The sequence below is a fragment of the Camelina sativa genome, chromosome 3 (genome assembly GCF_030686135.1).
Source record: "Camelina sativa cultivar CO46 ecotype springtype chromosome 3, ASM3068613v1".
Taxonomy (NCBI): Eukaryota; Viridiplantae; Streptophyta; class Magnoliopsida; order Brassicales; family Brassicaceae; genus Camelina; species Camelina sativa.
Window position 1 is genome coordinate 12571026 of NC_141882.1, and position 14200 is coordinate 12585225.

The 14200-nt window shown below is 37.9% G+C and overlaps 2 protein-coding genes and 2 pseudogenes across 3 annotated transcripts; 1 reads left to right on the forward strand and 3 right to left on the reverse strand.

The window, feature by feature from the left end:
- Window positions 1–813: 813 nt before the first annotated feature.
- Window positions 814–3405, reverse strand: LOC104776997 (uncharacterized). Of its 2 annotated transcripts, none has more exons than XR_015595507.1 (8): window positions 3262–3405; window positions 2327–2613; window positions 2079–2204; window positions 1815–1973; window positions 1601–1719; window positions 1293–1484; window positions 1091–1211; window positions 814–987 (listed from the first exon to the last, which is right to left on the reverse strand). XR_015595507.1 is itself a non-coding variant. In XM_010501177.3 (8 exons), exons 2-8 carry the CDS (start codon window positions 2594–2596, stop codon window positions 895–897), a joined length of 1050 nt encoding a protein of 349 aa, XP_010499479.1. In that variant the 5' UTR covers window positions 2597–2613; window positions 3262–3405; the 3' UTR covers window positions 814–894. The 2 variants fall into 2 exon arrangements, 1 of the variants encoding a protein (XP_010499479.1); XM_010501177.3 differs by having other exon boundaries at window positions 1091–1181.
- A 163-nt stretch (window positions 3406–3568) lies between these two features.
- On the forward strand, window positions 3569–5029 carry LOC104778942 (pentatricopeptide repeat-containing protein At1g29710, mitochondrial-like; annotated as a pseudogene).
- Window positions 5030–5403: 374 nt separating this feature from the next.
- On the reverse strand, window positions 5404–6608 carry LOC147946863 (putative LRR receptor-like serine/threonine-protein kinase At1g29720). Its single transcript, XM_087508914.1, has 4 exons — window positions 6454–6608; window positions 6127–6358; window positions 5898–6048; window positions 5404–5805 (listed from the first exon to the last, which is right to left on the reverse strand). Exons 1-4 carry the CDS (start codon window positions 6572–6574, stop codon window positions 5404–5406), a joined length of 906 nt encoding a protein of 301 aa, XP_087365040.1. The 5' UTR covers window positions 6575–6608.
- Window positions 6575–8176, reverse strand: LOC104778943 (putative LRR receptor-like serine/threonine-protein kinase At1g29720; annotated as a pseudogene).
- Between the last annotated feature and the right edge of the window lie 6024 nt (window positions 8177–14200).

Here is a 14200-nt window from a genome sequence, read left to right on the forward strand (position 1 = left end):
TTTTAATGTTCATATATGATTTTAAATAAAATGGTTATTTTTTTTTTTAATATAAATGTTACTGTGTTATCTAAGTTTTGACCCGCATACACCGTTTGATTGTGTTTTTTATGTAGAATAATATAGAAATATGTGAGAAGCAATAGTTCTTTTATGTGTTTATTGTATATAAAAATTAATTATTTTCATTTTTAATTTATCAATTAAAATTCATTGTTATAAAAGTAAACAGATCATGTTACTATGCAGTGCATATATATATATATATATATATATATATATGTGTGTGTTTAAAAGAGAATAACAATTAATTTAGCCGAGATAATTTAGGGAAACTATATTATCACCTTCAATAAATGTAGAAAATATTAAACGAAATCTATTAATTAATCTATTAAAATAGGTTTGAAGATTTTTATGAGATTAAAAATTTAATGTGTATAGTTGTTTGTGGAAAAATCGAAATGTATAGATGTTGTTCAGCTTTATATATGGCAATAAATGTATCAAATTAGGTAGATTTAAATAGTTCCATTAATTGAGTTTATACGAAATGTTATTTTAGGAAAATTGTTAGGGGTTAATGTTATAAATAAAACATATTAAATAAGCAAAACTTGAAGGGTATAAACCAAAATGTACTTCAAAAATAATAATATAGATATATATATATATATATGTATATATATATATATATATATATATATTTTTGTATTCCTTCCTCTTTAATCATTATACTTGTAAAATTACCTCCTTAAATGAAATAATCTCCATCATCACTCTTCTTCTTTAAGAGCTATCTCAAACTATATATTTGTTCCCTCACTAAAAAGCTTCATTTCACATGTGTATATTCACATCTGTGCATTCTCATTTAGTTTGTACTGTTACATTTTAAACCTCTAAAGATGGAGCCAAGATCTCTAGAGGCACGCCTGCTATAGGCTCCAACACTTGAGCTTTTGGGAGCTCTTTCAACAATAGTTCCTGCATTCAAAAATCCAATATCGAAGACATTATCACCATTGAGCCAGATGGAACCATATTTGATTTGGCTTTCATTATATTTTGGAGGTCACGAACGCTGCACCTTAAATGATTCCAACGTTCCTTCTTTCTTTATTATGGTTGCTAAAAGTCCCTTTGCTTCAAGCTCGCCATTTTGCATCGGCACAACAAACCTAAATGTTCAGCAAAAACCCGATTGATAACTACAAAAAGCAAGAGTGTTGATTCATTTTCTTAAGACTACATGATCTATAACGGGGGAAAAAGATAAGATGATTATTTACTTGGCTTCCAAGAGTTTGGCGAGCTGGACAGCGTCTTCTTGGCCAGACACAAGAGTAAATCGTGGGAGAAGTTGTTTGATGACCGGTGTGATTACAATGTCGGCTCTTTCATTCTTCAGAAGTTCCATGTTGCATACACAATGAGGTTCGTAGTAGAGAGATATCTGATCTTCAGGGGATACAAGGAGATACCTGAGAACAAAATAGAAGCAAAACTCAAATATACATAACGAGGTTATCACTTGTTGTCGTAGACCATATTAGTTAAGCAATGGAAAGCTTGATGGGAGTTTAATTTTTTCTTTTACCCGTTTTCAGGGCGTTGCCATGGTGGACCAAGGATAGGTCCTGCTGTGGCTTTAACTCGGATCTTAGAACCGTTTCTTGCGTTTAGCTCACAGCTATCTCCAGGTTCCAGATAAGTGACCTAGAGTAATACTTCAGCAACCTTTTCATTTTCTAAATTGTTGATTTAGTCTTAAATTCCGGTTAAGACTAGAAACTATGAAACAAGTCACTTACATTTTTAAAAAGAGGATCCAGCAAAGGCTTTGCATTTGGAGTAGCAATAACCTTTATGCCTGGAGATTTCTCAGAAAGTGGCCTTAGGGTATTCAGATGACAATGATCATCAAGGCTTTGGGTTATGAGTAGGCAATCAACTTCAGGGAGATCATCAAGCTGCACCAAATATAAAACTTAAAAACTTACAATCAAAATCAAAATGAGAGAGATGATCATTATAGAACTGCACTGCAAGATAAGATTCATGTTTTTAAGAGTTACCTTGAAGCCCTTCAAATATCTTTTGGCAGCATCATAGAGCCATGGGATTCCAAAATCCAAATTACCGACGAGAATCGGATCAACCAGGATTTTCAAGCCACTTGTTTCCCATAACCAGCTATTGCCCTGACTTCCACAAAATTGAAGACACGTAATAATCAAATAAGATGCAACATTTACTATTAGAAACACAAATTCTCAACTAGTAAAGATCCCCTAAAACGACCACCAATATGAAGAAACCCCACCTCCAAGTATGTCAGCTTGAAAGCATCTGTCCCCGAGCCACTAAACCCAGTAGCTTTGTCCTCTGACAAAACAGACGATACCACATGCCTCGACATCTTGAGGCGGACTGAGAGGGACCTGGAAGCGAAATGAGGAGCTGATGAGAAAAGCGGAAATGCAGATGCAGATGCGCTTAGGACTCTTGCTTTGGTCTTGATACTTAGAGGAAGAAGAGCATTGGCCTGAAGGGGCATCGTGGCTGCTTTGCCACCTGACACCACCAGAGCCATTGAAATTTCTTTGCCACCTGAAATGTTCATAACAAAATGAGATCTTTCAACGAGTGAACTGAAAAGAGATTCGCTAGTTTATGGGAACCTATAGTAACACAGTTTTATAATCATACAAGTCATCATAAAGATCTCTACTTATAATGATGTTGAGTTTTTCCTAGATTCTAGAGAGTATAATAACCCATCACTAACTGATCTTTAACCAACTTGAAGCAGTTATAAATATGCTACAAACAGTCTTAGGGTCGTCATAGGTAAGACTTAAAAAGCAGATGAAAAATCCTTACAAGTAGACCGAAACAATGTGTCTTTGGCTAATGAATTGTAAATTTATTCATTTGGCCTTAGATACTTTTACTTCAATAGATCCGAAGATGCCATAATTCTTATTACTTCAATAGCTCACGAATATTCAATTAGCCTCTTTCTACACACCTATGCTAATTTATCCTCACAGGACGACGAACAAGCCTTAATTTGGGATGAGCTATTAAACATAGTCTGCGAAACCAATACTAACCGACTAATCAACATCGACAGGATAATAAATTAACAGAATAACTTTGATTTAGTTACTAGCCATGAAACCCAGAAATGCTGAAATCAGAGATATACGAAACGAGTAATTAGAAAACACAGAAGAAAACAGAAGAAGACGGAACCTGAATTTGTAGTTGAAGAGAGTGTCTGGTAAGAAACGTAAGTCTCCAATGTCTCTCTCTGTTTGAGTGAATGGTTCTCTCAAGTTCCAACGCACAAAATGATCACTCCGCACCCAAACATTAGGAGAGAGAAAATTGGTGGTTAGAGTGAATTTCATTAAAACGCAGCGTTTAGATACAACCTGTCTAACCGACCCGGTTTATAGAATTTTAAAATTGAAACCTTTCTTAATTCTTTAAGGGTTTACTATTAGGGTTCGTTAATTTTGTTGCCTGACAACGTCGAATTTTGAGTTTCTCCGTCGTTATGGTGCGGTTATGGTACGGAAAGCTCAACCTTGCGAAACCGTATTTAGCATTGGCAACGCAGCAGAGTAGAAGCAGACTCTGGTTCAGTTCTCGTAGAGCCCTCTCTTATGATCATCATCATCACAGCCTCAGGGACAATCGCACATGTATCCAGAATCAAATCGTAGGAGAGAAACCGAGAATAGTTTCTTCAAATGTTACGATTGAGACATTCGATTCGTTATGCGATCAAGGAAACGCGAAAGATGCTGTAGAGGTTTTGAATTGCTTGGAGAAGAAGAAAGGTTATGCTTTAGATTTGTATAGACTTTTAAGGTTAGCGAAACTATGCGGTGAAACAAAAGCTTTGGAAGAAGCAAAGGTTGTTCATGAGTGTATCGTTGCTCTGGTTTCTCCCTTTGATGTTAGGTCTCGCAATGTGATCATGGAGATGTACTCTGTTTGTGGTTCTGTTAATGATGCATGGGAAATGTTCGAAGAAATGCCTAAAAAAGATTTGGAGTCTTGGTGTGTTATGATGAGGTGTTTTGTTAGCAACGGATACGGTGATGCAGCTATTGATTTGTTTATTCGTTTTAAACAAGAAGGGAACAAACCAGATGGGGAAATATTCAAAGAAGTCTTTGCTGCGTGTGGTTTGATCGGAGATGTTGAAGAAGGGTCATTGCAATTTGAAGCTATGTGCACAGACTATGAAATCGTACCTTCCATGGAACACTACCATAGTGTTACCAAGATGTTGGCAACATCTGGTTACTTGGATGAGGCACTGGACTTTGTTATGACTTATGAGCAGGGGCGGATCCACCTTATTGAAGGGTGGTGCATCTGCACCATATGAAATACTAAATCGATTAAATTATATATATATTCTTAAAGTTAAGTTGGCATAATGGTAGGAATGCACCATATTATAAATGAGGTCATGGGTTCGACGCCCTCTATGCTTGGAGATAGATGTGCTGAGCTGGTTGAGAAGTTGGATGCCACGAGATTGGACAAAGTGTCAGGGCAGGTCTTGTAGCTACCAAAGCATCAGACTTTGTGAAGGAATCACCGAGCTGTCGGTCGTATGAATAGTATTCTTATACATGGAGACCGGAAGATATTTCACATGAAGAAACAAATATCATCTACGAGACACTAATGAGTTTTGAGGTCACAAATGAAAGAAATGGGTTATGTTCCTGATACGAGGTTTTATCGTACTTTAATCCTGGTGATGGAGAATAAAGTACGGATTTATGGTTACAACGAGGAACTCGCGGTTGTTAGAAGACTTCTTAACTCAAAACCTCTATCTTCAATCACTGTGCTAACTAATATGCGCATTTGTAAGGATTGCCACAATGTAATGAAGTTGATGTCTATGATAACTGGCAGAGAACTGATTAAGCGAGATGCAAAGAGATACCACTACTTCAAAAACGGCGTCTGCCGGTGCAACGATTACTGGTGAACTACATTTTCCTCTACTCGAATATGTTTTCATTCAAAATAAGTTGAGATAAAGAGTATCTAAACTTATAGAGACATCTTTTTCTGAATCATTTATAGTAGCAGTAAGTTTTTAGATTTGGTTAAATGATCGTCAAGGTTACTCGTCCTTGGATGCCATCCAAGTCAATAACTCAATCATGGAGAGAAATTGATCTAAATGAGTTCAGAAAAGTGTTCAACCAAACTAAGACGAAAGAGAATTTGATTCAGTGAGCACTTGAGAGTTTTATATAGAAAGGTATAGTTCAAGTTTTACAAACATTCAATAGATGTGTTTTTGGATCTATGTTAACGATGATAATAGTAAGGTTTCAATGTGCATAACTTTTGCTGTTACAATGAAGAGGAAGAGAACTCTACTGTTGAGTTTAAGATCATGGATTCTGGGTATAATGGGTAGAGATCACAACTAGAAGCAGAGGAGTTCATTGTTATTGTCATTTGATGATCGGTGACACAATACGTGCTCGAGCTACCATGTGTATTAATGTCCCTCAGCTTTGAGATACTCCAGTTGGGTCCATATAAACCAGGACTTGACATAACCTCGGTTATTTCGATCTCTCCCTCTAGCATTTGCACAACCTCTGACATTGTTGTCCTTAAGGAAGGAGATGATTTTATGCAAACAAGAGAAAATTTGATCATCCTTACTGCTTCATTTTTGTTGAACTCACCTTCGAGCATTGGATCTACGATCTCCATTATGTCCCCTGTCTGTTGCAGTGTCATCGCCTGAGATTTGATGTAAGAACCAGTTTCATTAAACTTAAGGAAACAAATCTTGAATTGAATGGGCTAAAGAGAGGAAAAAGCTCCACGGTTACCCAATTGATAAGCGAGACGTTATCAGCATTTCCCTGCTGTTTCGTATTACTCTTTCCACTAACAATTTCCATTGCCACAACCCCGAAGCTGTACACGTCTGCTTTCTCTGTTAGTTGACCCCATAATGCATATTCTGGAGCCATGTAACCACTGCAGCATTAGAAAAAAACAAGAATGAGATATTTCTTCAGTCATGATTGCGGTTTTAGTTTCATGTTGTCTACTTACATGGTTCCTGCAATTTTGGTGCTAATGTGACTGTGTTCTGATTCATGGAGCCTAGCCAATCCAAAATCAGATATCTTTGCATTAAGGTCAGCTTCTAGAAGCACATTACTTGTTTTTATGTCACGATGAACCATCCTTATCGCTGATCCTTCGTGGAGGAACGCAAGCCCTCTTGCGATTCCAACACATATTTTTTGTCTTGCTGCCCAGTCCAGTTTCAAGGAACCCTTTCCTGGCAATGGATGTTAACCAAGTGAAATTACATATATGTGCACATAAATTGGACTTAAATCGTCTGGAAAAGCTTTGTGAGTCACTTTTATTTACCAAGCAGCTGAAGAGCAAGGGAGTTATTTTCCATATACTTATACACAAGCAGCAAGTGATTCTTCTCGACACAACAACCATAAAGCTTGACAAGGTTTGGATGATTCAGACCTGAGATCATTCCTATTTCATTCACAAATTCGCGGTTTCCTTGGCATGACTTGGAAGAAAGCTGCTTCACTGCTATGGTAGTTCCATCTGACAGCTCTCCCTGCATTAAGTTTCTTATATCCGAAACCCTAAAACAACAATAATCTTTTCTCAGGTATCTATCTACATTTTGGAAAAACTTGACATCTTACTTTAAATACGGATCCGAAACCTCCTTCTCCGAGTTTGTTGGCTTCATCAAAATTGTTTGTTGCAGCTTGTAGTTGTCTCCAATGTTAGATTTAGCGGAAGAAAATGTGTTGAAACAGAGTATTTAGAGAAGAGAATATGAGAGATTTCATTAGACTAGAATAGGATAGTTTACAATGTGTGTACAAGTCTTTAAATAGCAAAAAGAACTAAGGCTACACTCTCTTCATTTGTCAACTATGTGATAGAGACATAAGAGGTGAGGATCTCCATGATGATAGTGACCTAACATAGTCTCCTAGGATGAAACCTACATGTGACTTTTCCTCCTCTTATCTCCAAACGTCTATAAACGACTTCTAGATCCTTCTCATGGGCCTGAGCTCTTTTCTTCTTCATGTACTCCGGCCTTATTCGTCACTCGTACGGATGTCCGTACAGATCATGATCAATATCTAAGTAAAGCAAAGCGTTTGCAGACCCTGTGCTCTCAGTTCTATATACGTGATCACGTTCACACCAGACAATCATTATACTAATGGCTAAAAGCCTAAAACAAATGGATTGCCTTCTTGGAATCAATTCATACACTGTGAGCTATGATACCTCGTTTTGTTATGTTCTTGTCTCCTCTGCACCTTTTCCATGCATATATTCCCAAAGCCAAGAGAATAATTGTTACCAAAGAAACCATGACCCCAACAATTAAGGGATCTTAGTATGATGTTCTGTTCTCTCCGCTGCAAATGTGACAATAAAAGTGTAAATACATACTCCAAGCGACAAGAAAATATCCTTAACGAAGTAGTTTCTTTTTGTTTTTGGACCTCCACATTGTGGCTCCTGACCTGAAATTTTGAAAGATGAATATTAACGTTAGGTGGCAATAGGAACCAATGTCAAAAAAAGATGAAGGTAATAATTTTAATTGTTATGACCATTTGAGAGTGAAACAAGTCAATGTGAAGAAAGCCACAAAAACAATAAGAAGCAGAGTAAGTTGCTAAAGCAGAGACTTTAGATAGTCAAATGATTTGAAGTTACAACAAGCAGAGGAGAAAGGTACACTTACTGTGACACAAGGAGATAGCAGAGATAAGAGGACCATAATTTCCTCTTTCAGGAATGAGGGTTGTCCCTTTCCCTACCCAATACAACCGAATCTCTAACATATGATTGCTTACATTCACAGCTTTCTTTTCTTTCATAATAGGTTTCAGAGCTCCATTAGCCTCCTCTTTGATGTTAAAGTCCCTCAAGAACAATTCTCCCTGACATGGAAGAAAAAAGGACAAAAAACAAATGAATATTCAATCTTCAGGTTACATGCATCTGCCGAGAGACGCTTTACCTGAACATAGACATCAAATATGCGTCTGCCGAGACGCTTGTATAGTTCTTCATCAGAAAACTGAATCTCCATAAAATGGAGCTTCACATCGTAAGCTCCATTTTCCAAGCAAAGCGCGTAATACATGAGGGAGAGAGCTTCACATTGTAGTTGTCAGCTTGATAAGTGATTTTATGAGAAAAGTTTGTAATCACTATGTTGTCTCTGAAAGCTTAAAGAGATATTAGGTTAAAACTTGGAGAAGAAGAACTTTATTAATCTTGACAACTCAAAGACTTTACAAGAGAGACATTTCATATTTATATGAGGGGAACTTGGACTGATGCCCTAGACAGGTGTCCTATTGGCACATGATCACACTAGAGCCAAAAACCCCAAATTTATTGTTGAGAAAGTTGTGTGGCAGAGTTCCTTTTGTCGAGAACACACCATTTGTGTGTGTGGTCATGTTGCAGTGTTTGTGTGTGGTCCTGCTCTGTTTTGGCGCCAATATTAAAGGCTTGTTGGGCTTCGCAGGATCCACAACTGGTGTTGGGCTTGGACCGGTTTTACTGTTGCAGAGCAAAACCTCTATAACAGTTGGAGGGTTGTTGTTGTTGCTAATACACCCCCTCAAAGTAGGTGTCGGAGGATCGGAGACTCCAATTTTGCATCGCAAGTCATTGAACGGTTCTCGAGGAAGAGATTTGGTGAAGATATCTGCAATCTGATATTCAACATGAATATGTTTAACCACCAAGGCATCTTGCGCAACCCTTTCACGAACATAGTGAAAATCCACATCAAAGTGTTTAGACCTGGCATGTAAAGCTGGATTGGCAGTGAGATAAACCGCTGAGAGGTTATCACAGTATAACTCGGGAGTGTCCTGCTGATCTACACCAAGTGAGTCAAGTAATGCTGTAATCCACTTTAGTTCAGATGCAGCAAACGACATAGTTCTGTATTCAGCTTCAGTTGAGGACTTGGAGACTGTAGGATGACGTTTTGCAGACCAAGATATGATGTTTGTTCCAAGAAAAGTACAAAAACCTCCTGTAGAACGTCTGGTTTCTTTGCAGCCCGCCCAGTCACTATCACTGTAGGCACGAAATGCAGAGTCTGTTCTTGAACTTATATCAACTCCCATATGAATTGTGCCCTTTAAGTATCGTAGAACACGTTTTAGGAGATGGAAATCTGCAACAGTAGGGTTATGCATCTTCTGACACACAAAATTAACAGCAAATTGGAGATCTGGTCGAGTAAGAGTTAAGTACTGCAGTTTTCCAGACAAGCTCCAAAAATAAGTGGGATCAGAAAAGGCTTTATCTTGTCCTTCAACTTTGTCAAGCTGAAGAGGTAATGGAGTTGGTATGGGAGCACAATCAAGCATACCTGCAGTCACTAGAAGATCTTTGGCATACTTTTCTTGATTCAAGAACAGACCACCATCATGAAAATGAGCTTGTATTCCCAGAAAATAATGTAAAGGACCCAAGTCTTTCATTCGAAACTCATTGTTTAAGCATTCCAAGAATCCTTTAATTAACTGATCATTACTTCCTGTTAGTATCATATCATCAACGTAGAGCAGCAGATACATCATATCCTTTCCTTGTCTGTAGATAAACAGTGAAGGATGCGGGATACTGCAAAAGAATCCGAACTTTAAGAGATAGTTGCTGAATTTATCAAACCAAGCACGGGGAGCTTGTTTAAGCCCATAGATTGCCTTTTTAAGCTTGCAAACATAATCAGGTCTTAGAGGATCCTCAAAACCAGGTGGTTGCTGCATATACACTGTTTCTTTAAGATCTCCATGCAAAAAAGCATTTTTAACATCCAACTGCTTTATGTTCCAGTTTTTAGCTACTGCAGTGTGTAGAACTGAACAAATAGTGGCTGTTCTGATCACTGGACTGAAAGTTTCGATGAAGTCAACTCCTTCTTCTTGATCATACCCCTTAGCAACCAATCTCGCTTTTAACTTATCAAGACTACCATCAGAGTTTAGTTTGGTTCGAAAAACCCATTTGCAACCCAAAACATGCTCAGCTTCATCTGGTGGGGCTAAATCCCAAGCATCAACTTCACGCATAGTAGACATCTCTTCTCCCATCGCATTATTCCAACCTTCATCCTTTAAAGCCGACTTCACTGTTTTAGGCTCAGGATAGTTACTTTTAACTGTAAATAATGCATATTTAGGATTTGGTTTAACAATTCCTGACTTTGCTCGAGTAATCATTGGATGAGTTGATGTAGTTACAGGAAGGTCCATATCCTTATTTGTGTCATCAGTTTCTGTTGTAGATGAATTTGTCTCAGTGATTTCTGAAATCGGCGAGACTCTCTGAACAGGAACAAGAGCGAGAGCAGGTTGAGTCGATGATAAAGGAGGGAAGTCTTGTTCTGAAAAGAGAGTGTCTGATGCTATATGAGGAACTGCATTTGGCAAAGAAACAGACTCAGATGTGTCCATCCTGTCATCAGAAGCAAGAGAGCTGTTGCCTATTGAAGCAGGATCAAAGCCTGTCGTACACTCAGGACTCTCTGCCTCTATAACAGTAGACACTTCTGAGGAGTTCTCTGAACGAGACACAAAACTGGATTGCCAAGCTGAAAGTAATGGAGTCTGAACTGTTGAAGAAGAGTCACGATAGATGTCTGTATATGGAAAACGCTTTTCATCAAACAGAACATGTCTGCTAATGTAGACTCTACCGGTTGGAGGATGCAAGCACCTATAGCCTTTGTACTTCTCGTTGTAACCCAGAAACACACAATGCTGAGACTTTGGATCGAACTTGTTCACACCATAGTGACGAAGATAGGGATAACATGAGCATCCAAAAACTCTTAGAGAAGTATAAATTGGTGCTTTCTGATGTAAAGCTTCATAAGGACTGACTTTGTTGTTCAGCACAGATGAAGGAAGTAGATTTCCTAAGAAGTTTGCAGTGAAAAAGGCTTCAACCCAAAGCTCCTGAGGTGCATGACTATGAAACAGCATTGACAAACCAAGTTCTGTAATGTGCCTGTGTTTACGTTCTGCGACACCATTTTGTTGTGGTGTATGCGGGCATGAGATGAGCTGTTTAATCCCTTCATTTGAGAGATGAGTGGTGAATCTCGAACTGATAAACTCACCCCCTCCATCGCATTGAAACATTTGAATCTTAAGTTGGAGTTGATTCTCAATTAAACGTTGAAATTGAAGAAAAAGAGAATAGAAATATGATTTTCTCTTAAGAGGATAAAACCATGTGAATCTTGAGTAATGATCAACAAAAATAACATAGTAACGAAAACCTTGAGGAGAAACAACTGGAGATGGACCCCATAAGTCACAATGAATGCGTTCTAGGGGCTTAGAAGCAACAAAGTCTGAAGAAAGAAAAGGTAGTCTACTGATCTTCCCTAATTGACAAGCTTCACATATAGAAGAAGGTGCCTTATTCAGAACAATAGATTTGTTTCTTGACAGCAGTTGTAGAATCTCACTGTGTGGATGACCAAGCCTTTGATGCCATGTCTCTTCACTTGCTACTTGTTGTCTGTTAGAGTAGAGGACATTGTGCTTGGAATCCTTTAACACATGGAGACTATTGGCCTTGTTTCCTGTCGTGAGGAGCTGTTTTGTCTGCAGATCCTTTATCCGAACAGAATGTGAGTCGAATTTTACAGAACAAGGGTAATCATCAGTTAACTTAGAAACAGATAAGAGTGACTTAGTGATACTAGGACAGACCAAAACATCCCTTAGAGGTAACTTACCTTGAAGAGTAGCAGAGCCAACATGCGTTATTGGAAGGAACTCACCATTTCCAACGATCACAGAGTCTGTTCCTGCATACGGCTGAGCACTCTGCAAGACAGCTGTGGAGTTTGTTACATGTGCTGTAGCACCAGTATCGGAGACCCATTCGTGCCCGCAGCATATTCCTGGTCAGACAACCTCATTGCAGCTAAAGCCTGAGCATAGTCACTGTTGTAGTAGTCCTCCTCAAAGCGATGATAACAGTTGTAAGCAAAATGGCCAGACTTTCCACATTTTTGACAAGATGGTCGATTGGACTGAAATTGCTGATGAAAGCCTCTGCCTTGTGTTGAATAACCTCGACCACCTCTACTCTGACCTCCTCTACTCTGACCTCTGCCTCTGTTTGAACGAAACCTCTATAACAGTTGGAGGGTTGTTGTTGTTGCTAATAGTCTCCACCACAATTTATATGTAGAAATCGCTGATCTACAGCCCCAATCATGATTATAACCATCAGCTAATAGAGAGACTTATCAAGCTAAAATCACTAAGCATTATGTACTTACAACTAGTGCAGCTTACTGGACCAGCGCATGGGAGCAGCCCAATTCTGTATAATAAGACTACCAAAATAAGTTTTTTATGTTCTTGTTGCTTAATTGTTCCAAGGTTAGAAAAAAGAGTGTGCTTACAAATTTGTCTTCAAATATGAGCTCCGGTATGTGTTAATGTTACTGATTCAACAGAAAATGAATATATAAACTTCAACATGAGCAACTTGTAGCATATCTACCAAGAATATATGCTTGTACCTTTTATCGTTGCAGCTAGGTGACCACTGAAAGTTGTTGTAAGATAGATCACCGTGAGAAATAACCAAAGCAGAAACAAGCAGACAAATTAGTTGACCAGAACTATCACAAGTGATATATAGATAAGGGAAAAGCCTAAACGTACGTATTGGATTTGTCATTGAGAAAAACACTAGTCTCAACGGTTCCAGAAAGCCTATTTCCAGTCAAATAGCTGAAAGAACATGTGAAAAAAACAAAAGGATGCATACTTGATCTCATGATATTGTAGTATTCACATTGAAAGGTTTCCAGCTCTTTGACATTTTTATTCTCAGAATGTAGCACTTACGTATATATTGGTGTGTTTCGTACTCCATGAATTTTACCGGTCAACTTGTTAAACGATAAATCACTGCAGCAAACATGTACACACTCTTTAAAAAATGTTTTGGTATATATTCCTAATTAGACATTCTCATACATGCATATTTATTTATATGATGTTTATTTATGTGCTTACCCATGAAATAGTCCAGTAAATATAAGCATATATAAATGAACAATGTAATGAGGATACGTAACGTCCTCAACACGTAAATGTGGAGTATATTAACTGACAAGTTTCAAGCTTACAAAGTCTTCTCACTAGTGACAAGAAAGAACTTACAGAGTCCTTAGCTCTGGCTTACTCCAAATGTAAGAAGGAATTAAACCATACAAACTCACATTCCTCAAGATTCTGGAACAGACACTTATCCTGCTGCATAATGAAAATATACAACTAGTTTAGAGCTATTCACATAGTAAGGCAAATCATTTTGCAAGTGTCAAATCAATTCACAACCAAACAATCCGTACTAGGAAGAAACAACGCATATCTAAAATCGAGGACTAGATTCAACTCGAAGGCTTTAAAATCAAACATATTTCAGTTTACTCTAAATTCTAAAAAAGCAACTTCTTCTTGGAAGTTACCAGCAAAATGTATCCATGTCCTCAAGAACTTCAAGAATTTACTAATCTTTAATTCTAGTTACGTACGAAGAAAAAATAATACTTTTAAAATTTTCCATTTCCAAAGTAGACAAACACAACTTACAAATCCTTGAGGTTAATCAGTTTAGCGAGAGAGCTAGGTAGGCTTCCTGTAAATCGATTGGATCCAAGTTGCCTGCAAAAGCCAGTTTTTTAGAAAAGCTCAATACGAAAAGACTTTGTGGTTTTTCAAAATTGGTTACGATGTAATAGGTCTTACAATTTTTCAAGGTTGATCAAGTTACCAAGCTCATCAGGAATCGGACCAGAGAACTGGTTTGCTTCAATCCCTCTGGAGAATAATAATGCAAGTAAATGGCACATAACTACGGGCCGGGAATTTTTTTTTTGCGTGACGTACAAGAATGTTAGATTATTGAATTGTTGTAATCCACGTGGTAAGTTCCCAGACAAATTATTTGCGCAGACCGAACTGCGAGAAAAATCAACGTTACTCGCAAATCGTGAGGATCAAGCATCAGAGAGACAGACAGAGAGATAGCTAACATGGTGTTGAGGTGT